Here is a 25759-nt window from a genome sequence, read left to right as displayed (position 1 = left end):
CCCAGAATTTGTCTGGAAGAGGCAAGAGGCCACAGCAGGGGTCAGGCATTATGCTGAATTACGCAGCATTTGGTGATGGGTCTAATAAGGTCTGTGACAAGGTATCATCAAGCCTGGCTGTTCCTGGCCACTGCCAGTAGTGGCCCAAGCCCAGAAGGGTGGGTGTGAAGAAGGGAGGGTCTGATCTGTCAGAACCCTCAGTCCATGAAAGGAGGCATCACTGCCCAAAACACACCCCTTGGTTAAGAAAGAGTTTTCATTATTGTTTAATTCCCTTTTCACAGGTCAAGGCTTTCTGAATATAAAGGTTAGCACAATTGGTGGTAATTATACTGTATCCTGTTTTAATTGACGCTAATTGCTCATTTACATCCCAATTCTGGGATTGTGGGGTGGTTTTCCCCCTACTTCTAGGACACGGCCATTTATTTCAGAGCAAGGAGATTGTCTGATCATTTGGAATGCCACAAACATTGTAGAAGGGCCACCCCACCCTAAGTTTTCCAGGATAATGGAGTCAATTGGAAAGCCAAGTCTTGTTCAAAAGGCATCCAAAAAAGCAGAGTAGTGTGGGGCAAGAACCTAGGACCACAAAATCAGAAGATCCAATGTTCTAGGCAGCTGGGGCCAGTTCCACACCCTCTCTGGGCTGGCATTTACCATCTACAAAGAGGCAAGGATAGACTAATCCAAACTTCAATCAGTCATAGTATCTTCCCAGTATTTTTTTTTTTGCCATATACACATATCACCTTTGTATTATTTATTTAATATTTTTTTAATTGTACTAATATTAATTAGCACATTCTTTAATATTAAACAAATATGCATAATGAGAAAACCGTGAATTACCACCATAAACAGAAAACTATGATCTCTTACTGCAAATGGAAAGTAACTACAAAAATAAATGTGATGAAAATAAAATGTGATTAAATTCTAGCCAAAGGCTCTGAGTCTGAGCTGTGTTCTGTCTTTGTTCAAAAGCAGGAGAAGCAAGTTCTAGAGAGGTGCTAAAGATAAACCAGCACCTCAGCGTACCTTTCACCTTAAGGGACATGAAAAGGGAAGAGCTGTCTCACTTCGTAATTGGATGCTCTGCAATCTGGGTTCATGGATTATCACTGAAATCATCCTGTGAACTACCAGCGGAAAGAGCTCTTTCTGGATTTGTGGGAAAGGACCAGATGGATGCTTTCTGAGGTCCTTCCCTGCTCTCTCAGTCAGCCACAAATGACTTGAGTCCACAGCCAGGACTCCTTGGAGCTATCCAGGGTCCTGACACGGATTTGGGTTGAACCTTCTGTGAACCTGCTACCCAGAGCCTTGGAAAATGCTGCTATTAACAGAACACCTACCGGGTGCCAGAAATATCTCATACAGTATCTCTAACTAATTTTCACACAACTTGAGTAGGTTCTTTCCACACTTTGCAGACAAAAATTCCTCTGAGCCTAGGCAGACAAAAATCTCTCCGAGCCTAGGGAGCTCTAGGTCACAGAGCTGGAAGTATTCAGAAGTCTGCTCTCTCCAGCACACATGCTGCACTCTGCCACACATGTGGCCAGGTGCTGCCATCTTGTCGTCTCCTCTGGCTGTCTTTAACCTCAAGTGTTTAGTTTGCCTGACATTTGGCAGCAACTCATAATCCATCGCCCACTCTCCCAGCCAGGGGGACACTGTGCAGTCCCACCCCTCCTCCACGTCCACTTCCAGTCAGTCTCGCCTCTGTCTCTCAGGTGCATCCCATATGGCTGGAAAGCATGGCACTGAATATCCAATCCCTAGACAATCACTCTTTTAAATATCAACTGATTTTTCTCCCCTTTGGTTTCTTAGAGACCACTACCTGCGTTCCCAGGAAAGAACACTAGAGCAGTCAACCAACAGTCTGGCATAACTCCCACAAAGACACTATTTATCTTTGGGAATAAAATGCTAAGAGAATGCATATCTAAAGAAGGAAGGCCACCCTGGACACATCTGGCCTCCTCACAATTTTTACCACTGTTGGAGGTGTTGTTCTAGAACATTCTAACAGAAATAGTAAATGTAGGGGAAAACTTTCTGTTTTAAGCAACCAAATTCTAAATAGGTAGACTCATGTTTTCACAAGAAAACAGTGGCATTTCTTCAAGGGGTAATGGTATTTTAACAATGCAGTGGTATTTCCATGAAGAGTTAAAGTTATAATTTTTTGTACAAGTGTAAGCGGTGTATCATTAGCTGTGAAAATTAGCCCGTGTGTGGGGCCTAAAATAATCTAAGTAAACACTGACCCATGTGGGATCCACATTTCAGGGCACTATCCCTGGGCTGGGTTGAGGAGGAAGAGAAGAAAGGTATTGAGAGGCAGGACTGGAGCTGGGAACAGCCCAGCTGGTGGTCCCCATCCCACCACAGCACAAAGACCATGACTCTATTCTCCCTCTTCTGCAGTAACAAAACCCCTCATTTTTGAAAAGACCTATGGCTGCCCCGAATAAAGACATCTCCCAGCTTCCTTTGTAGATAGATATGGCCATCTATGTTTTGGCCAGCAAGATAGAAATGAAGGTGCCATGTACAGCTTCCAGGTCACGTCCTTAAAGGGAAGGGCTGTATCCCATCCTTCCTTTCTTGTCCTTCCCATGGGCTGAAATGAAAACAAAGTCTTGGGCCACCTTAAGCCATGTAAATGAGGGCAACACCCTAAGGAAAGCAAAGCAACAGAACAGAAGGAGTCTGGGTCCCTGAAACCAGCCAGCTCACACCCATACTGTTATGGGAGAGAGAAATAAACTATCCTATTTGTGCTCCTGTTCTCTGAGGCCTCCACTATAAGGATGGAAGCTAAATATCAAACCACCAATTGCCTCTGTGATCTTGGGTGGGTCCTGTTTCTGCCCTGAGTTTGTTGTTTTTCACCAAATGGAGGCACTAGCCCAAATGATCCACACTGTTTCCTTCTACTCAGACATGAAGAGAAGATTCTGAGGACAACCCAGGAGCTGAAGGTGGACCCTTAAGAGTGACCATCCTTCTACACCTGGAGTCAACCAGGAACAGCAATAAATGGAATCAGGAAGTCTTCAGAAAGTTTTGTCTGTGTAAAGAGCAGTTAGAACAGCTTTGCCAAAGATATCACTATGTCTTGGGAAGCCACAGTTTTCTGTTGTTGTTGTTGTTGTTGTTGTTTTTGCTTTTGTTTTTGTTGTTGAGACAGAGTCTCACTCTGTCGCCAGGCTGGAGAACAATGGTGAGATCTTGGCTCACTGCAGCCTCCGCCTCCTGGGTTCAAGTGATTTCCTGCCTCAGCCTCCCGAGTAGCTGGGACTACAGGTGCTTGCTACCACACCCAGCTAATTTTTTGTATCTTTAGTAGAGACGGGGTTTCACCGTGTTAGCTAGGATGGTCTTGATCTCCTGACCTTGTGATCTGCCCACCTCAGCCTCCCAAAGTGCCGGGATTACAGGCGTGAGCCACCGTGCCCGGCCACCACAGTTTTAGCTTTCTCTGCCACAGTTTAAAACGGGCCTGACGGGGTGGCCAGATTTGGCATAGGCCCCATCACCAAGCACAAGCATGGGCTTGGCGGTCCATGAGACCTTCCTAAGCTTCCATCTTCCTTCTGTGTGAAATGAGGATAATGCCTATTTCAAATGATGTCGTGAGGATTGGTTAGAGATCACTCTGCAAAGCATCTGACATGAAGACTGCTCAATAATTAGAAAGCTTGTGGCTGCCTTCACTCACCATCACTGTGCAATAAGCAATGTCTGTCCAACCCAGTGAGCTAGTGGCCTTGGCTGGCAGAGAACAACATATCTGGGGGTTCAAGACTACAGACAAAGAGGCAGGAATCAGCTCTGTCTCAGCTGTGAAGGGCACTGGGAAATGGCTCTTGATAATCCTTGTGGATCTTCTCCCTGATAGATGGGGGTGGCAGTGGAAGGCTGGTGTTAAGAGGTGATAATTCATTGGCTGGGAATATCTGAGTGAATAGAACCCAGAGACAAGAAAGACCTCAGGACAGAGGAGAAGCATACACATCTGTTTGGAGGAGCTGCAGCAGCCAGACTCGAATGAAGGACAGAGGGAATCAGCCAGAGTGGCCACTATGGATGAGAATCCTCTCTGAAGTCCTAACTGTGGCAGCTGATGGGCCAGGGTGCAGACAGTGCCTAGAAGGAAGGGAAAAAATTATATCTGGATGAAACCAAATAAGATCATACTCCAATTTAAAATGATAGAACGCACTCAAAGCTGAGTTGAAGGGAAGCAGGGGACCCAACTGCACCACCACAGATACACATAACAGGGAGGAAGCCTGCCCTGTAAAGAGGGATGCCAGGCTTTCAGGAGCAGCCAAGGTCAACAAACATCTCCAACCTTTCGGATGCACCAGGAACCTGGTGAGGAAGGAGCTTGGGGGCTCTCCATTGAGGGGCACATGGTTGCTGGGGGCTCATGCACAGTTGTGGGGGGAAAGTGGCTGAGACTTCTCAGATACTGACAGGAAAACGCCCCTCCCAGCCCTGAGAGGTCACAAGGGAGGGGCGTTTCCCTGTCAGGCATCATCGGGGCTGGGGTAAGAAACCAAACAGCTAGGAGCTTAGGGAATAGTGTCACTCTTTCTTCTCACCGATGGTTGGGAACATAAAGATCACCTACACCCATGGCTCATTCCAGCCCTGAGAGTCCAAGACTCTATTATTTGGTAATGAGAGATATCCTAGTTGGACACAGAGGGCTCAAGAGGAAAAAATGCTTCACTTGGGAGAAATGGAAGATCAGAAGATAGCTAATAATAATAGGACTGACATTTATCGTTTGCTTGATGTGCCTTATTCTTACATTACCCAATTCTAGAAGACAGAAAATATCATTCCCATTTCACAGAGATGGACACTGAAGCACCCAGAAGTTGAGCATTTGACCTGTGGTTACAAAGCTAGATAAAGGCAGGATTCAAACTCAGAGCCACTCAGCTCTGAAGCCCTGAATGGACCCCTCGGGAGTTCAAGTTCCCCTATGAGCCAACTATGTTCATCTCACACCATGTCCTCTTGTGTCCCCTGAACAAACCCTGCACTTCCCTGCCTGCAAACCTTTGCTTTCGTGTCACCCTTCACCTGAGTGGGACAGTGGAGGTGAGAAAGGAAGGTCCTTTCCTCTTCTCTACCTATGAAAATATTGCTGACCTTCAAGACCAGTTCAATGACCATGTCTTCCAGGACTCAGTCAGAGGCCATCCAGGCAGAAAAAAACACTCCTGTCACAGCCTACAACACACTGAGCAATGTGGCATACAGATATAGGGAGCCATCTTGGCTTCAGAAAATCAAAGTTCACATCCAGCCTCTGGCACTCTGTATGCATGTGGCTGACTTTTGGCAAACTATTATCTTTCTAGGTCTTGATATTCTCTTCTGTAAAGTGGGGATAGCAATGAAGCAGATGAATTCAATCCCTTTAAGCCTCAGGCTCTTAATCTGTGAATCATAGACCATAGTTCCCACCTCTCATGGTAGGTGTGAGGATTAAATGAGCCTATGTCTACACAGCACCAGGTACAGTGACCTGACACATCAGCCCTCGGGAGACAGTAGCTCCCCTTCCTCCTTCTACTTAGCCCTTATTTCATTCTGCCTTGTAACACGGGCAGCTGTTCACAGACCTGGCTCTCTCTTTACTTGGTATCTACTCAAAGGCAAGGGCTTTTTTCATCTCTACAGGCTCTGAAACACTTCCTGAGAAGACCTACATAGACTGTAAATAGTTGATGAATGAATAAATTCAGACCTCAATAACATGGTAAGAACAAACAGAACATAACAGGACATAACCCCATATGTCTGCAATAGGCTCTGGTGTGAACAGTCCATGTTCGCATTTCAGCCTCTCCATCTGAGAGCAAAACACTCGCAGTTGAATTCCGTTCATATCCATCCACAGAGCCCACAGTGTGCCAGGCCCTGTGCTGGATTCTGAGAGCATGCTGATGAATGACCTGGGTCCCTGCCCTCAAGGGTGTGTGAGCTAACCCTAGCACAGATGTATATGACTGACAGTTCACAGGATGACAGCAGAGGGCCTCAGGCACATGCACAGTGGTGTGAGCAGGTTGGGTGGCAGTGGTGTGCCAGAGATCTCCACCTGGAGCTGAACTCTGAAGGGGGAACAGCATGTTCCCATTGCTCTAGAGTCCTGATCTGGAATGTGCTACATGAAGAAAGTCCTTAAAGCAAGAAGAACCCAGGACACAAAGCAGGCAGAATTCTTCAAGCTGGGAAAAATCACCTCCAAGGAAAGACATGAGCCCTGTATGCAACGGTGACAAGATACTTAAATAGCAACCATGCTCATTAAGAAGGCTGAGCCCAATTTAAATCCCTGTCCACAGGATATCTAAAATTCACTGGACGAGGCAGTCTAGTGTTTAAGCCTATTTCATGGTGAATTAAGGTTAGCGAGGGAGTCAGTGCTATTGATTTTTACACAGCTCTACCATAAAGACCACAAAAAGAAAACAAACCCAAAATGAAAACAAGCCCGAGCAACATAAACATTCCACACAGTGCCCAGCCAAGCTTACACTGGTATTAGGAGCTATTATTTACTGCCTGGAAAACATACGAGGAACCTTGGCTAATAATGATTTAAATCCCGTCCATCTCTCTCAGACTAGAAGGCTGGTGTCACCGTGGCGACCAAGGTCACCATTAAAGCACACGTTCCCCAGGCAAGGATGTACCAGTGGCGGGACACTGCCAGACGACAAGCACCACCCCATGTCCTCTCACTCCCTTAAAAACACATGATGGAGTTGTAGAGAGGAGGGATCCGATATTCAGGGGCTGCATTTGGAGCCAGAAAGAGCAAGGTGCTGCCTTGTTCCTACAAGCATCTCCTGTTCTGAAAGGCAGACTCTCCTCCCATCCATCCAATTGACCAAGGACTCTGGGTTCTCCTGGGTCCTTCCTCAGGGATCCCGAACAACATGGATCCCTCCCAGCTCACCCATGCTGGTTGCAACATGCTCCTTTCAAAACTGCTTCACTTCTTGGAAGAAGAATCAATGCTCGCCTCTTGTTCTCACCTCATTTGAAGACACTCTATCCTCTTTCTTTCACTTCTCACTTGGCAGCCATCCCACAGGACACCAGGGCCCCCCAGGGACTATTACAATCGTCCAACCTAATGACTTCTTCATGCTTGCTCGTCTCCTATCTTTGCAGCTTTAAAACTTTCCTTCATTGGACCTTTCTAGTTTTCTGCTTCCTTTCTCCATGATTTTCTTAAGTCTCTTTCACAGATTCATTACTTCGTGCTTTTTTTATTTGTTTGTTTTTGTTTTTGAGACAGACTCTCACTTTATCGCCCAGGCTAGAGTGCAGTGGTGCAGTCATTGCTTGCTGCAGCCTTGACTTCCTGGGCTCAAGTGATCCTCCCACCTCAGCCTCCAAAGTAGCTAGGACTACAGGTGTTCACCACCATGCCCAGCTAATTTTTTAAATTATTTGTAGACATGGGGTCTCGCTATGTTGCCCAGACTGGTCTTGAACTCCTGGGCTCAAGCAAGCCTCCTACCTTGGCCTCCCAAAATGTTGAGATTACAGGCCGTGCCCGGCCTCTTCATGCATTCTTTCAATCAATGAATCAAATAACCAATCAATCAATCAACTTCAATTAGCATCTGTTATCTGCCAGCCACTGTGTTAGGCACAGGAGCAAGTCCTGCCTCACAGGTAGCTCTCAAAGGAAGCTGCTCTCTACAGATTTCCAAACTGTTTCCCAGAAGTGGGGCCTCATCCAGATCCTATTCTCCACTCTCCTGGGTTTTCTTTCCTATTCCTATGGGTTTAGGAGCCACCAATGTACTGATGCTCTTTAATCCTCCTCATGCAGTGGTATCTCTTGAATGTAAGCACATATTTTCAACTCTCTTATGTATATGTCTACCTGGATTTCCTATGAAGACCTACAATTTCTATGAAGACCTACAAAGTTGAGTATGTGGATACTCAACACCAAAATTATCACTGTCTCCCCCAAATCTGTTCCTCCTTTTGTGTCCCCCTTTTAGATAATGGTGTCATCCAAGCTACAACCTCCATGTGTCTTCTTTGATTTCAGCCTCCCTGCTTCCCACTCTTCAAGGATAAACCTTTTGACAGGGAGGAATGCATAGTCTGACTCCACTTCCCAGAAGTTCCAGCACTCCATGGAAGGTGCTCTTACCCAGTATGGCCAGTTCCAATGGATGTGCCCAGCCCAGCACACGTCTTACAACCCTCGCCCTCCTTCTCCCACCTTGAAGCCTCATTAGCCTGGATTTTCCCTTCTTCTCAGGGAACTCTTCAACTTTCTCTTCCTCTCAGCCCCTTACATGTTGGTGCTCCCCAAGTCCCATCTTCACTCTTGTGCTCTTCTCTCTTGCATTCTCTTCCTGGCTATCCCACTTGTTCCCAGAGCTCCAATTCCATCAATTCTAAGATAAATGTTTTAAAAATGGTTCACCTTATTATCTCTGAAATCAGGATGGTTCCCAAGTGGCAGCTGCAATGTAGTTTCCACTGCCAGAATGGAAGGGACCAAGGACATAGCTGTTCCTATTGTCATCACTATAGCTGAGCTAAGGGCTTTGTTGGATAAAATATTTTAAATTAATTTAGTCAATTACTGTGTGAGATTTAGAATGTCTTTTAAAAAGATTACACTATGTCTCTGCAGAAAGGCACAGAAATAGGGATAAATTTTGATACTGTAAAGAAAATAGAAATCATTGGTGAAATGATCACACTTCCATATTTTCTTGCAAAGAAACAACCAATTATTTTGTGGATCCAAGAAAAGAAGATATCCCCAAGTAAATGAAGCTATGTTACATTCTGTTACTACAATACATACAAACTGATTGCCAAAAAATACCCCAGAAAACACACCTGAGAAGAAGAATCTGCCAATTCCTTTGGAAGAAACTTCAAAGCAACAAGAGAGTCTGGTATGACTATTCTATGTGTCACACAGGAATAATGTTAAAGCAATGGATAGTAGATTAATTGGGAGTGTTTTTACTTCTGGTAAATGTTCTTAATTGAAAGCATTATGTACCTTCTGGTACATAAAATAATGACGTAACTTAGGTTAGACAAAATATGGCATATTAGAGGTTTCTCATTTTGGGAAGACACAGGTCCCTTCAAAAACACGATGGTATCTACAGACCCTCACCCTAGAAAAATGTACATATCACACAATCTCAGAATTTTTATACAATTCCAAGGGGTTCATGGACACGTTGAAACATCCACGGGCTCCAGGTAAAGATCCTAACATATATGCTAACAATTCCACTCCACCTGAGCTCAGACATACCTGTCTGCTACCCAAACATCTCTACCTGCAGAGCCACAGACATTGCAGACTTAATGGGTCCCCAAAGAATGGTCTCCCTCAACTCCAGCCAAAACTCGGCCTGCTACCATATTTCTCCATTTCACCTACCAGCACCACTGAGCACTGGGCACTCAAGCCAGAAAGCCAGGCTTCATCTGGGGCTGCTGTGTCTCCTTTACCCTCTACATTGGGTCACAGAGGGCTGACTCATACTCTTGCATATTTCACAAATACTTACTCTTCTCTCCACCTCAAAGTTGTCACTATCTCCTACCCAAACTACTGAATGGCTTGTGTTCTGGTCTCAGCCCCTCCTATTCATTCCACATGCCACATTTTATGGTGGTCTTTTTATAAAGCTTGGTCATAGCATCCCCTGGCTTTAAGCCTTCTGGTGCCTCTGCATTGCTCTCCATTTCTTACCAGGCTTGTCTACAAGCCCTTCATAAGCTGATCTCTACCTACCAATCGAGCCTGCTTCTCTTCATACACCCTCAAGGGCTGCCCATTCTGGGGATAAAGAACTTGTTCCATTCCTTTCCAGAGCCATGTTCTCTCTCTCTCTCTGGACAATCCCATATGCTGCACAGGACCAAGTCTTAGATATTTGCCTTTATATCTCCTTGACTTACCAGAATACCTAAAAACCAGTAGGTGTTTAATAAGTGTATGTTGAATTAATTTGAAGGCACATAGCTCTGTAAAACAATAACACAGTATTAAATGCCATAGTGAGATAGAGAAACAGAGTGGGTTCCAGTCCCAGCTCTGTGACCTTGAGCAGGTTACTGTACCTCGCTAAGTCTCAGTGTGCCCACCTACAAAGTGGAAACAAAAATAACTACTTCAAAGAATTATTGTGAAGATTAAATGACATAACGTAAGTTAGTGGTCACAACAAGAGCAGTACATCCTCTAAGGGTCAACCTGGAGACATGTAGAGGCATTTTGAGTCATCATAAAGATAGAGGTGATGCATTTGATGGCCAATAACTAGAGATGTTGAGAATCCTACAGTGTGTGGGGCCATCCTCACACAGCAAAAAACTCTCCTGCTTCTCAAGATTTCCGCATGTGCCACTTCCTGTGGGGTGGGGAGGAGCTGTTTATAATTATTCGAGTGAGAAGCTAACTCTGTTTTACATATATCCTCGAAGTTTTTTTTTAACCTCATTTTAATATAGACTGAATTTTCCAGAAATGCAATTACCATGTAAAGTGAGGAAAGGCTGTCTCTTTAACTCAGTACTTTACCAAGCATTGTTCATCATTTCAGAAAATCATGTCACTAATGGCTGTACTGTCCACGGAATGTGAGTGATTGACACAACCACCATTGTATTAGTCACTATTTCAGCTATTGCATTCATGGTGATTCTATAATAACATATGTGACTAGTTCTTTTTTAAAGATGTAAAAAACATGGAGAAAAAGTATGGACAATATTCAGTGGTGCATCGGCTCTCTTGTCTCACATCCATATGTATTTCTTACAAGCTGGTGCCAGCACCTGACTACTTCATTATGTTTTCTTGTGTGCTCGAGCATTTACATATTGAAATACATGCTGTTTTATTTATAATTTGCTCTCTTTTTGCTTTTCCTTTATAATATAGCTAGGGCATCATATCAATTTTCTTGAACGTAACTGTGCAGATTATTTATAAGTTGCATTTCAGGGTGACAAAAGCCATGTTACAAAATCCTTGTCACAAACAAGGGGTGCAGGGTCTGTGAGTGGCTTGTAAAAGCCCTGGCACCAAGGCTGGCATACAGTAAGCATTTGTTTCCTGGGTGTTGGTACTATTATTATCAATATACTGAGCCGATCACAATTATGACACAACTTAATTGTGATTCAGGATAAGGCTCTTGTCTGGCTTCAGCCGAGTGAATTATTGTCTGCTCCAATGTTCTCACTGGGGGTTCTAGTTCATTACACATCAGGGGTTGTCAAACAGGAAGGAAGACAGCTGCTACCCAGCATAGAGCACACTGTGAAGCCTGTTGGTGCCACCTCCACTTTCCCAAAATACACCCCCTACTCAGGAACATCAATGGCTCCCCGCTGCCCATGGGACCTTCCTCTGATAATTGTGCTTCCTCTACTCTGAAGTCTGGCCCAGCCTATGGCTTCCCAACCTCTATAGCAATCCTTGGCTCTACCTTTCCACAACCCTCCTCCAATGTGAGGTCCAGTTCTAGCCCCTCCCCTTGCTCAAAGTGATGCTGAAATCACACCTCTTCCAGGAGGTCTTTCCAGACCACCCTGGGCCACTATAACCTCCTTATCCAAACTCGGTACCAACACAGACTGTGCCAGGATTTGATAATACTTACTCCAGAATCATGCTGATTATCTTCAGTTGAGTGAATCCAATCTTACTTCCCCCACTAAATCGAGAGCACTTTGATGTTGGAGCATGGATTTGTAAAAACTACAAGCAATAATGATGAGACTTACATCGGGGTGTTCCCTGCATACGAGCATGGGGGAGCATTTCTACATATCGCCTCACTTGAGCCTTATAACAACCCGTGAGGTGGGGGGCTCTCAGTGCCCCCGGTAAAGCTGAGGAAACAGCTCAGAAGAAAAGAAGGCCTGTGCCCAAGGTCACCGGGGAGGCAGAGCAACCATTCAGACCTGGGCCTGCCTGGTTCCAGAGGTGGTGGAGCCCATGGGCTCTGCTCTCTTCCACTCATTCATTTTCAAATTACCCAGCCCACCACAGGTACCCGGCACATCATAAGCGCTTGTCCTGGTGGGTGGGAGGGAGAGCCAATGCTTGTTGAGGACTCTGTGGGTACCAGGGAGAAAAGCACCGGTTTTAGGGTCCACCTTGGTAGACCTGGGTTTAAATCCTGACTCCTCCACCAGCTGTGGGACCCTGTGCACATCACTTACCTCTCTCAATATCTTCATTTGTAAAGTGGATTTGCCAACACTCGCCTGACAGCCTATTGTGAAGGTTAAGTTAAATCATGAAAGTAGAGGGCCCAGGACAAAGTCCAGCAGTGCTCTGCAAATGATGTGCCTCAGCTCAGCAGGAAGGACCTGGGACTGTCTGACTCCACTGCTTTCGGGACTCTCTCTTCCCATCATTTCCCTGCTTCCTTCTCAACCTGCAGTCTCCCTCCATTTGCTCCTGGTTATCAGACAACGGTCTCGCACCTAGAGCTGCACTCTCAGAACCACACACAATTTCTATCAATCCTTTCTCGATTGTCACTCCTTTTCCCCAAGACAAGTTTTCCCTCTGCTCTTCCCTTAGCCTCCGCTGGGGGTGAGGGAGAAGAGCAATTGGTTGAGTGACTGCCAGGAAATGCTAGCATTTTCACTCCAATCAATCAAATGGGTGCTAGCACATGACAGGCATCACAGACTTGCTGGCTGATGGAATCAATCAACAAGTGACCACTCATAGCACATCCCATGTGGCTCACACTAGGAATAAAAAAATACATGCTCTTAGAGTCCCTGGCATGCAATGGGCTCCCAATCAACATAGGCAGAGGAAGGAAAACCGAAGAGAGGAAAGAGGGAAAAGGGAAGGAGGTAAGCTTTCTGGTCATTGTACACATGGTTTCTTTTCCCTAGAATCCCCTACTTCTCCTGCTTCTGGGAAATTAACAACTATCCACATTTCATACCTCAGCTTAACACCACTGGCTCCCCAGGGTCATATTTATCTTTACCACAGGGAGATTTTGTAACTGTCTGTTTACTAGTCTGACTCGCACTCCAGCCTGTAATCTTGTTTAGAGTTGGTATCTGCAGTGCCTGGCACAGGACATGGTACACAGGACAGGCTTAGTAAATATTTGTCTCATGGAGTAAGAAATCTCCCTGGACCCACAAGCTTGACAGAGACACAAGAGGCAAACTTAGGGATGCTCAGCTGGATGCTGCTGCTGCTGCTAAGAGCTATGGCAGGAGTGAGGAGATGGCCGAGAAGGATGAGGGTAGGAGAAGTCAGGGAAGGCTTCCTGCAGGAGCAGAAGACAGCAGGGTGTGGCAGAAACAAAAGAGATGAAGAAGTGAGGGATGGAGAATCTAGGTCTGTGCAGCGTTCTAGAGGCAGAAAGTTGCTCTGGATTCATTATCATAGTCCTGCCACTAAAAATTGACTTCAGCCCATTACTTAAACGTTTAGAGCCTCAGTTTTTCACATCTGCAAAATGGGGTGATTAGTATCTACTCCACAGGGTGCTTGTATCAACGGGAGATATTTTACTTAGCTAATTGTCACTTGTGTGTTCTCAAGCATATCACAGCCTCATTAGTAAAGTTAGAGGACTGAATTTGCTGATTAGCCCTCTGTCTATCCATCCACATAGCTATTCACTGCGCCCCTACCCATCTCCCTATTCCCCACGTATCTACCTACCTGCCTACTCACTCACCCACCCACCCATCCATCTACTCACCCACCCATCCATCTACTTACCCACCCGTTCACCCATCCATCTACGCACCCATCCACACATCTACTCACGCACCCATCCATCTACTCACCTATTCACCATTTTTTATTTAGGCACCTGGTTCAGCACCAGGCAGTCTGTCCTTTGGGAGCTTATTTTATAATGGGTCAAACGTGTGTATAAACATACAGAAAAGTTATAAATATACTAAGTCTACACTACAGGAGGTAGGGAGACTGGACTGAAACAGAGAAGGACGTTGAATGCTGGGCTCAGGAGTGATATTAAGGCAAGGACTCAAATCAGACAGATGTGCATCTGCATCTTGGCTCTATTACATACTGTCTCTGAGACCTCGAGTGGCTTCCTCAGCCTCTCTCTGCCTTATAAAAGGCAGGAGGGGGATAACAGCATGAGATCCTGGGAGGCTGCTGGGAAAATTAACAGAGAAGATGCTGCATGGTGCTTAGCACAACGCCTGCCTGTGGCCAAGCCTCCCGCAGTGTTAGCTCTGATTACACATGCTAAGGATTAGAAGGCAACACACAAACAAGGAGAGAATGTATAGTGGTGAGATTAGAGGGAATTATTCTTTCTTTTTTTTTCTTTTTTTTTTTTGAGATGGAGTTTCACTCTTGTTGCCTAGGCTGGAGTGCTGTGGTGCGATCTCGGCTCACCACAACCTCCGCCTCCTAGGTTCAAGTGGTTCTCCTGCCTCAGCCTCCCGAGTAGCTGGGATTACAGGCATGCAGCATCACACCTGGCTAATTTTTGTATTTTTAGTACAGACGGGGTTTCGCCATGTTGGCCAGACTGGTCTTGAACTCCTAACCTCAGGTGATCTGCCTGCCTCAGCCTCCCAAAGTGTTGGGATTAGAGACATGAGTGAGACTATTATTTTGCTTAGAAATAGCTTGTTAAAAGTATTGTTTGGACAATTTCTGAAAATCAGTGTCAGTGCCATAGGTGACAGGGAGTTACTGCCGGGTTCTGAGGGGAGAGCTACACAATGAAAGCCATATGGAAGGAAGCTGCGTCTGGCCATGGTACACAAGAAAGCCAGGACCCCGGCAGGGTACACAGTAGGGTGGCCCACTGGTGCTACCATCCAGGTGTGAGACAGGGCATGCCTGCATGAAGGTACTGTGCTGGCTCTGCCATGTGCAAGGTGGCTAAGGCTATGGTTCCCAGTCATCCATCCAACATGAATCAAGGTGTTGCCGTGAAGGTATTTCATAGATGTGATTCACATCCATGGTCAGGTGACTTTACATCCAGGAGATTATGTGGGATAACCGGGGTAGGCTCAGTCACTCAGAGGAAAGGCCTGCAGAGCAGAGTGGAGACTTCCCCAATGAGGAAGAAGTTCTGCCTGTGAACAGCAGCTTCAGCTGCGTGGAGAGTCCCAGCCTACCCCTCCCGATGGCCTGCCCCCACAGTTACTAATTCCTCCACTCGAGCTCTTCCTCTGTATCTCCTACTGGTTCTGCTTCTCTGGTTGGATGCCAACTGACAGAGGTGGCAAGAGGGATGGAGGGGAGGGGTGGCCTTGGCAGGTGCTCTGGAGGGGGACCCAGCTCCACATCAATCCTGACTGCACTGGGGCGAGTGGGTCATTGCCCGCAGGCAACAGCAAGTGGGGGTGCCCTTGCAACATGCCAGCTGCGGCTTAGCCATCCAGTCTCAGGCTTGTGTTCTCTCTCCCTGCTACCTCAAATGCCCCTTTGAGCTTTAGCTCATCACTGTTCCTGCCACATCTGTCCAAGGCGGCTCACAGGTCCCCCTGCCTGGAGCTGCCCAGACATGCTGGCCCCAGGGTATCTTTCTTCACTGCAGCCCACCTTGGCTGCCAGGCTCACCTGACTCAATCATCCCAGCCTGGGCTCATTCTTTCACAAGTAACAACACTCCACTGTCACTGCATGCGTCATGCTTTAACCCTGACAGAAGGGGAAACTGAGGCCCAGAGAGGTAAAACAGCCCTGGTTGGCCCACACTAACTCACACAGTTGGCAAGTGGTGGGGCAGGGCTCCCGACTCCCAGCTCCTGCTTGTTCCACTCCCCCCACCATCTGTGCCTCGTCTTCTCTTATTTCCCCAATTCTTGAGAGCTAATCATTCTTTTACCATTCTCCATAGCACCTAGCACAGAGCTAATATTCAGTAAACACAAAACAAATTCCCCACTCGTTTCTGGCTTAGTTTTCCAAAGCACTGTGCCTCATCCTGCACTGAGAGCAAAGCCACTTTGAATATTTGGTGCCTGCCAAACAGGAGGGTGGCTTCCTGTTTCCCAGGGAGACCCATGTGCACAGGGACAGGACTGCACAGGCACCAGGTGCCAGGAGGGGCTCGGTAAGGGTTAACTGCAGCATCACTGCCCGCCCCTGCCACTGGGACTTCTGGCCTTCTCCAGGCCGCCAGCCACAGGACCCCCTCCCACCCAGCAATCACTGGGACTTTGGGGGGCCTTTGTGCTTTAATAAAGACGGTATTACCAAGTCGCAAAACTTCCCTCCTTTCCAAGCTTCCTTGCTGCCAGGGTTCCTGCTAAAGGTGAAGCCCTGTCATTCAAGGCCAGAGAAAGGGCTGAATCAAGATGCTGAACTCTTTTGACTTAATGTCACAATCTACCGCTCTCCCCAAACCACAATGGTGTGAGAAGTGCTCCCAACGGTATGGCAGCTTCGGTGTCCTTGGGTTCAGGGCCCCGGGGCAGGGGCTCTCCTGTTTGGCCGCCCAGGCATTCTGCATGCATCTCATGAACGCTCTAGTTTCCTCTCTGAATGCAGACATCAGTCCTGGCCCCTGAGAGAGTCCTGCCACCAAGGCAGCTCTCCTCTCGCTTGAGACTGCAACAAAGGCCACTTGAGGGCCCAGAGACAGCGCTGCCCAGTTCCTTTCCTGGGCCTGTCCTCTGCTCTTTCACACATCCCTTCCTTTTATTTCCCCAGCCCCCCTCTACTCCTGCTTTATGCCTCATTGAGCCATTAGACACTTAATAGGGTGCTCCTGTAGAATAAATTTTCTGTGTGGGGCTCCTGATGGCTCTCCCCGCTGGTGCTCCAGCCCACCTTGGTAGCAGTAGGGGAGGGGAGGAGCCTCCTGCAGCCCCTCTGAGAAATGCCTCCAGCTGCAGATCCAGAGACCTGCTGGCTTACCCCATGGTAAGCCATGATGGGCTCTGACAGCATCCCCCCATTGTGATCTTAAGGCTTACGCACCATGCACCTTTGTTTTCTCATCTGTGAAATGGGGATGATCCTCACACCTTCTGCATAGGGTTGTTGTGAGCACTGAATGAGTTAAGGCTTTGGAGCAGGGCCTGGAGGGAAGAAGGTGCCACTCAGGCCTCGGCCTTGCAATGACCATCCTCCAGACGACACGATCTGCTTAAGAGTCCTGTGCCACCTCCAATTCCTCTACTTGTGGGTGAATGAAGGAAGGGAAAGAAAAAAATCAATTCAAGGCTCTTTGCAGCTGTTTCTGTGTGAGTGTGTCTGTTTGTCTGTGTGTGTGTGTGTGTTTTTTTTTCCTTGCCTTGGTGTCCTAGAGCTTTGAAAAGAATAAAAACAGAGCCCCAAAGCAGTGAAAAGGCATGATTCTTCTTAAAATCCCAGTTAATCCTGCTTCCTTTAAAGTGGCAATAGGAGGAGGGGGGGAAGGGACCAGAATTGTTTCTGCAGCACCCTCCCCTCCCAGCCACTGCTCTTGGAGACCAGGAAATGAGGGGGAAAAATCCATAAATCATCCACCAAGAGAAGGACAGAAGAAGGAACCAGGCAGTAGGGAGAGCAAGGAACAGGAGCCAGCTGGGGAGGGTGTAGGGGCAGAGCGGGGGGACACTCGACTGTCTGCTAGGTGGAGGTGGCTGTCTGCAAGGGCAGTGTCCGGGCCAAAGGTCGGGTCAGCCACGCCTGTTCAAAAGGGAAAGGACAGCAAGGTCTCAAAATCTTATATGGAACCAGGCCCTGAAGAACAAGGATGAAACCCCGAGAGGTGTCTCTGATCTGACCACCTCTCTCCATTCTCCTGCCACCTCCTCCCTGGTCCTATGCTAACAGGGCCACACCCTGCCACAGCCCCACCACTCCCCACCAGTCCATTCACAACAAGCAGCCAGAGCCAGCTTGCAGGGATGAAAAGAGACTGTGCTATCCCTTTTGGAACACCTGCAGTGGTTCTCCAATGCACTTAGAAAAAATTCAGCAATGCCTGACCCCCACCGCTTCCCTTCTGATCTCATGCCACCATCTTTCTCAATCACTGACTTTGCTTTGCCTTACAAGTTCACCAGGTCCTTCCCACTTGAGACTTCACATGTGCCACTCACTGGCCCCGTCCCATCCTTCTCATCACAGACAGAGGCCATCCCTGACCTCTCTGAGGAGGACACCTGCCCTCATGCTTCCCTCTCCCAGCCCCATGCTCCCTCTCACTGTACTTATGTTGCTGGTTTATCTTCCATCTCTCTACCCCATGGTAAGCCCCATGGTCTGGTTCACTGGCCATTGAAAAGAATCCCCAGCCTGGTGCCTGGTGTAGCAGGTACACAGTAAACACTTGCTGGGTGAGTGAATGAATAAGCGAGTGAATGAGCAACCTCTCTAGCAAGTGAACATGTGGACATGGGAAATATCCCATTTGGGGCTGGAAGGCTGGAGTGAAATTTTTAAGGATCCTTTAGAAAAGCTCTCCACTGAAAACCATCATGTTGCTTTTTAATATTTGAAATAGCTCACACTTTGGGTGATAGCAATTTACATATTAGCTTCTTGTTAAGTGAGAATTTGTTTGCATAAATTATTTTAATAAATTAGACCATCAGTCCATAAATTTTTTCTATAAAGGGCCGGGTCACAGATATATTAGGTTTTATGGGCCACACTACGGCAATTACTCCACGCTGCCTCCGTAGAAACACAAAAACATCCAGGGATAATATGTGGGTGAATGGATGTGGCTGTGTTCCATTAAAACTTTATTTACAAAAGCAGGCAGCAGACTGGATTTGGCCCTAAAACCATAGTTGGCCAATCCCTGGATTAGATTAAAGCTTACCAAAACCACAAGAGAAGGACACACAGTAATGAAAAGGTTTTTTTTCTTTTTTTTTTTTTGGCTTCAACAAATATGCACAGAGATACTAGAAAAATATCACAAAACATTAATATTGCTGTGCATGCTTTGGCCTAAGATAGAGTTTACAATTCTGAATTTATGTGAAATTGTTGTTTCATAGAATATAAAGCATTTCAGTTGTTATCATTCTGCATGTCTGCAATGTTTGTGCAAATGGGAAATTCTAAGGGCAATTTTCATTCTGGAGGTACTAGGGAACTACTGAAGGTTCAATGTTTCTTGAATGTGTGGGTGGGAAACAAAAATGGAGAGGACAGGATGTTTTTGGTGTTTTTCTTTTTAAACAAAAATAGACTGGGTCAATAATTGGATGAGAGGTATCCAACATGTCTGAGTGGTTTCAGACCCAGGAGACCAGGAGAAGGAGCTGGTGACAGGAATGGGCAAGATGGATTCAATTGATGAAAAAAACAAAGACATAGGAAAATCACAAAGACGTCTCCACTTTCTGGTCACTTAATTTCAATTATCCCCACTCCAATTATCCAAACTGAAACTTTGCATCATCCAGAAGATACAAACAGTCTGGAAGTTTTCTCCTGAAGAAAGCAAGCACTTTAGAATCCCATGTTTTCACAGGACTTAACACACAATTGAGAAAGGCTTTTTTTAAATAGGAGATTTCTGAAATTTCCAGTAGTGTCTAGAGCAAGAACTAAAACAACTGCTTCTGAGCGAACAGATTGCTCATCGGACCCCGAGGTTGGGGGAAATCCCACATGCCTAACGTCAAAAGATTGTGAGGCATACTGGGAGGTGCCCAAGGGGGTTCGTGGAGAAGAACATGTGTGGATGTTGTCCCGGCAGGGAGACGCTAACACCAGTGCTTCTAGGACTTCACCTCTGGTGTTGTTATAGCCCCATTTCAGATCAACTTATTCATGACCTGATCCCAAATCCTCACTTACAGAACCACCTGCTGAAAGGCCAGGTCTACAGTGTCTGCCTCCCTGAGCAGGTGAAATGCTCACTGAATTGACTTAAAGTTGGGGATATTGTTTTAATATCCCTTGGAGATAGGTGGGGTCTGGGGACTTTTTCTTGAATTAACGAACATTTATTATAAATGGAAATTTGTGCTGAGGCTTGAGTATGGGCAGCAAGCTGGAACTTCAGGGAAGAGATAAAGAGGGAACACAAAGCTAGTCGCAGCTGGACAATAGCTGGGAGATGGGTTTCTTCCTATTCGAACAGCCTCGTGAAAAAGGATCTGGCTAGGTTCCCACAGGCCAGGGGCAGGGGTGACCTCTGCCCACTTGGGAAGTTTCAAATGACCCCATGTTTTATTTTTAGCTGTTTTTGTACAGAACACAAAAAAACCTTTGGGTGCTGGGCTCGTCTCCAAAGTGAAGCAAGTCGTAAACAGGAACAAAAGTGCCAGATCCTCCCCTGAAAAGCCTACCTATCAATTCACGGACTTGGGGTTTCTCTAAACTTTCAGATGTGCCCCCACAGAACCTCATCATTCATAACAAGCTGGGAAACTGGGGACCAGGCTGTCACTCCTGGCCTGATACTTATTCACTATGTGACCTCAGGCAAGCCCTTCCACTCTCTGAGCCTCAGTTTCTTCATCCATAAAATAAGGGCAGAGGTGAACCAAACCATTTCTAAGGATTCTTACAGCTCCAGCAAACTGCATCTCATCCAGGATACTAATGCTGGCCTTGGGCACAGGACACTTGGAGGAGAAACCCAGTCTTCAGGAAAATACTTAACTTGGCTCATCTGGTTTCAGCATTTCCCTTAAAAGCACCATTTAGAAAGAGCTGCAGCCAATAATCCTTGAGCACCTACTATGTGCTATCTCATTAAATACCTCTTCATAACCAGTCCATAAGAAAATCACCATAGTCCCCCCATCACAGATGACAGGTATGACAGTATATCCAGGACATGGACTGCATGGTCCCCAATGCTGGAAGTTAATCCCAGTCTTCTGCTTCCTACTGGAGGGTCCTTGAGCAAATTATTGATCCCTCCATGCCTCAGTTTCCTCATCTATAAAATGGGGATAACGACAGCCCCCATCTCATGGGGCTGTTCAAAGCCTAAATGGAGTAGGCATGAGAAGCACAAAGGAAGCACTCATAAATATTAACCATTACTACTGATAATTATCATGCTGCCATCACTACCACTCCTACCAGAGATGAGAAAAATGAGGTTCAGGGAAGATGTGTGAAAAGACACCACTCAAAACAACACAATGTTCTACATCTTAATTGAGAGTCCAGGGGGAGGCAAGGAGGGAGTTGCCTGGGGTCAGTGTTGAAGCAGGGTCACTATGCAACGATGGCCAGGCTGCCCGCCCTCCCTTAGCCCCAGGTTCTCCACTGGTAAGGTAGAGGCAGCAGCCCGCCAGGCTGTGAGGATCTGTAGCTCTTGCAAGATGCCAGGGAGTGGAAAGCAGTGGATAAGTGTTCACTCCCTTGCCTTCCCCATAAGCCTCTTGTGAAGTCTCTGAGATCCTAGCTGTCGGCCCTTCATCGAACTCAGTTCTTTGCATTAGAATTCTCCAGCGCTCAGACTTAATTGCCCAGTCAGCAGCAAAGGGCCCCACTACCGGACTGAGTCTTCTCCTGCTGGCTAAGCGAAACCGCACTGCTGCAGCCCACAGTCTGGGGCCTGCAGCTCAAGGCCATATGAGGTCCTGGAACAGTCCAACCATGTCTATACACAAGCCTCGTGCAGGCAACCTTTCCTGCACCCACGCACAGCCGCCATCCCGCCAAGCCCCACAGGCCTCTGTGTCAACTCCCAAGAGGTGGTAATCATAGCAGAATTAGTAATAATACCAACCATGATACCTCCTCCCTTCTCTTCACAGTTCATGAAGCACTTTCATATATTGTCTGGGTAGGGTAGAGGCTGTGTTTTATTCATCTTTAGAAACCTGCTGAATAATGCTAAGTATATAGTAAATACTCAGAAACAACGACTTGAATTATCTTTATAATGAGATTTTTAAAGATTGCCACTTAGTCAGCATTTACTATTAGTTACTCTCTCTGTTGAGCATGGGCCATACTCAACTCTCCTTACATTTCATCCTCACAACCACCTCATGTGGTGGTAAGCTCACTTATCAATCACATCTTACAGAAGAGGAAACTGAGGCTCAGAGAAGTGGAGCGACATGCCCAAGGTCACGACTAGAGAGTGACAGACCTGGGGTTTGAATCCTTACTCTTATACCCTCCAGCTTTTTTCCTGGAAGAGGCAGCAAGGAAGACGATGGGAGACTGTGTGTGGAGTCTGAAGAAGTAGATCAATAATGACACAGTTTTATAGTTGGAAAAAGAAAAATCCTATTTTCTTCATGATACAAACTACAAAAAGCAAATATAAGCAAAATCACCTTGGCTGCAGGGACATGAGAATCTCTGCTCTACTTTCTGCGGTCCCTCTGCATCTGTGTGACTGTTTTAAGTGCACACTCAGCTTCCAGATAGCCCGTAGCACGGAACACCTTGGCTTCCTTCCTGCAGATCCGCCCACCTCAAACATTCTAGCAGTTTCTTCTTCATCCTACCCACCACTGTGGGAGCTGAGGGGAACATCTTTTGGAAAAGGGCCCAGAATTGTTAAGTTCCTGTTTCCCTGGAGGTTTTATCTCCAGCAGCAGCCCCAGCCAAGAACTTAGAGTTTATGAGCAATGGCCTATGGGAAGGAGGCAGGCAAGGAGGGATGTGGTCAGTGCAACCCAGGCATAAGAGATGCTTCATTTTCCCCTTTTTTGTAAGAAAAAAATGAATAGCAAAATGAGGAAACCATTGGCATCGACACTCAGCCACAGGATTGGGGGCGATAGGGAATGGTGGGGACTGTGGCCAACCAGAGCTCCCTGGAAGGAGGTGGCAGCTGCTCAGTTCAAACACATGCCGCTGTGTGGGCAGGCAAGTCCAGGGTTGCCAAATCTTACTTTCCAAGGGATGCCAGAATCAGATTTTTTTTTTCCACATGAAATATCCTGATTTTTAAATGTTGTCAACGAATTCTTCCCCTCCCCGCCTTTTTAAAGTAAACACAGAAGTGAGTTGGATTTGGCTGCAAGTTTCTAACCTCTGTACTGATCCTTGCAGTGCACAGCATTTTCACTCCCCAAATGTCCCCATGGTCCTCTCTGCTTCCCAGCCCCTGTGCAGTAGGTGACACTGTGTCTCAGGTAGGTGACACCGTGTCTCAGGTTCTGGCCAACAGCCTGTGAGTGGAAGAGCCACGTGTAACTCCCAGACCATGGCAGTTAAAAGCTAGCCTCCTCCAGTTTCTCTTCCCTGGTGAGGCGGCAACCCGGGAGACTGCATGGTGCAGGTGACACAGCAAGGCTGCAAGATGAAGCAGTTTCTCTTTCCTCCAGACTCCAGGTGAGGGAGGAATACACCCCTGAGATCTTGGGGTCTGTCAGTGGAGGCAGCCAGCATCACCTGCCCTCATGCACACCTAGAACCCCTGTCTTCATTACCAAAGAATCCTTGTAGTAGTTCAGCATTTCCCAATTTTCAAAGCACTTTAACCCTCTTACCTTGTATAACTCTCAACTCAATAAGACAGACAGGGCAAGGCTTTATAATTTCATAGATGCGCAAACTGAGGCTCAGAAGGTAAAATTGAACTGTCCTAACGTGGGCGGCCAATAAGTGCTGAGGGTGGGTAGAGCTCACTCTGGTCCAGTGTTCCTCCCGCCTCCCAACTTAAGTGCTAGCCTCTGCAATATGAACTCCCCATTATTCTCTGGGTCATCTGTGAGCTCATGCCTTCCCCTGCCACGATTAGCTGCTTGAAGATTGACCTCTTACCTTTCCTGTAGACTTGGTCCCCTTCCAGATACAGAAGTAACAGATGGTCCAGGCTGCCAGGAGACACAAGGCCAGCTCCCAGCGAAGGTTCCCGATGTGCTCGATCCCATCGGAGATGGCCAAGACCCGGCGCCTGCAGAAGGTAGGGTGGAGAGTCACTGGGGCTGGGGCTGGGGCTGGGGCTGGCCCATCTTCAGCAAAGCTAGTGCTGCAGAGGAGCAGGGATTGGCCCATGTGCTCATTCACCCACGTCCACCATGGGCCAAATGTCTCCTCTGGGGAGGACATGGGGCCTCCGAGAGGAACAAGACGCAGCCCTCTGGACCTTGGATCATGGATTCACTCTCTGGGGAAAAAGACAGGCAAGTCTACAAATGTAGTACAAGAACAGCATGGAAAGGGCTCCGATGGAGGATGCATCCAGCCTACCTTGGGGTTCCCAGGAGATCATATTACCAGCCATAAATATCCTATATTCCTCCCTGAAGGGAGCCCCTACATCCTGCCCTGACAAACTTGAGGGGGGCCATAGGACTTGCTTTGACCATTGTTTGACCAACAATAAAACACGTGCCATTTCAGATAGAAGCTTCCAGAGACTGGGGGTATGGTTCTCTATCATCTCTTCTCCCTAACTCTGCTGTCATTACAGAAGCATGTGTCAAAACAGAGCCTTGAAAAACCTGAGTTCCTGAGTGACCGTCTGCTACTGTGTCAGAGACATAGTCTGAGCAGGAAATAACTTTGTTGCTTGAAGCTGCTGAGTTCTTTGGGGACATTTGTTACTGCAGCATAACCCAACATATCCTGACTGCTACAGCGGGTCAGGGAGAGCTTCCTGAAAGAAGTGATATGTGAGCCAAATTGTGAAAGGTAAGTGGAATTTGGTCAGAAGAAGAAGGAAGTGGAGATGGTTTTAGGTGGAAGGAACGGCATGACCAGAAGTAGAGGATGGTGTGCTTTGGGAACAGCAAGCTGGGGTGCAGGGATCAGAAGGAAACAGCAGGAAAGGTAAGCAGAGGTGGTACCAGGGGGAGCCTTGACTATCATGCCAAAGTGTAGAGGCTTCCCAGAGGGCCCAGGCCACAGGACAGGGAGGACTCTGGGTGAGCTAAGCTAATGCCACCAGGCTCACTTCCCTCAGAACCCATCAATTCTTCAGAGTTGACGCAGGCCTGGCTCTCAGAGCCCATGCCTGGGGTTTGTGTTCCTTTAAAGTCAAACTCGCCACGCTCCATATTGTGCAGAACTATGGCACCAACACAAACCCCCTCTCCAAGCTTGCTCCACGAATCCCATTCCGGCTGCCAAACCAACCCCCACCAGACCAAGCCAGTCGCCTCGCACTCTGGGAACGTCCTTTGAGAAAGGAGCTCCCATCCCACCAAGCATGAAAGCCACCCTCAGTGTCTGTCTCCCTGGGAATCCGCTCAGGGCCTGATTCTGCATTAATTACTCAATGACACCAATTAGCACTGGTCTACAGGCTCCCTCCAGCCCCAGCCCCGCCAGAGAAATCAGGCAGGCCCCCAAACAAAATCAGACTGTGTGCAGTCATAGATTTACTCAAAAGGAAATCAGCTTTCATACCCTTAGCCAGGAGAAGTGGGAACATCCACTGAAATACAATACACATTTACTGAGCACCTACTAAGTGCCAGGCACTATATCAGACCCTAGGATAAAAAAGATAAGCATCATATGGCCCTTGCTCTCTACTAGAATAAGGTGGACCAAAAAAAGGTCCCAGTTATTTATGAAGGAAAGGAGGCAGCCATTTAATTATAATAACGATTGTTATTTTATTTGCTTCTTATGTCTTAGCAGTCTCTGGCTTTAATTCATTTTAAAACTACAGGCCTTATTAAATGAGGCCTTTAAGAGAATCTATGAGTATAACAGAGTAGCATGTCCCCGAGCATGATCCCTGGGCATGATCCCTGATCCCAAAGGTTTGCCAGAAATACAAATCTTTCTGCACCCCCACAGACCCACTGGGTCCCAACCTTT

General features: G+C 47.0%; 1 protein-coding gene across 1 annotated transcript in view; it reads right to left on the bottom strand.

The window, feature by feature from the left end:
• Positions 1-25759, bottom strand: part of LOC105477701 (solute carrier family 6 member 11) — a 124611-nt gene that overhangs the window by 72481 nt on the left and 26371 nt on the right. Inside the window, exon 5 of the mRNA XM_011734352.2 lies at positions 23750-23882. Coding sequence (XP_011732654.1) covers positions 23750-23882 — 133 coding nt within the window. The remainder of the gene's footprint in view (positions 1-23749; positions 23883-25759) is intronic.

Source organism: Macaca nemestrina, chromosome 2 (assembly GCF_043159975.1).
Source record: "Macaca nemestrina isolate mMacNem1 chromosome 2, mMacNem.hap1, whole genome shotgun sequence".
Lineage (NCBI taxonomy): Eukaryota > Metazoa > Chordata > Mammalia > Primates > Cercopithecidae > Macaca > Macaca nemestrina.
This window is presented reverse-complemented; position numbering and strand designations above follow the sequence as displayed.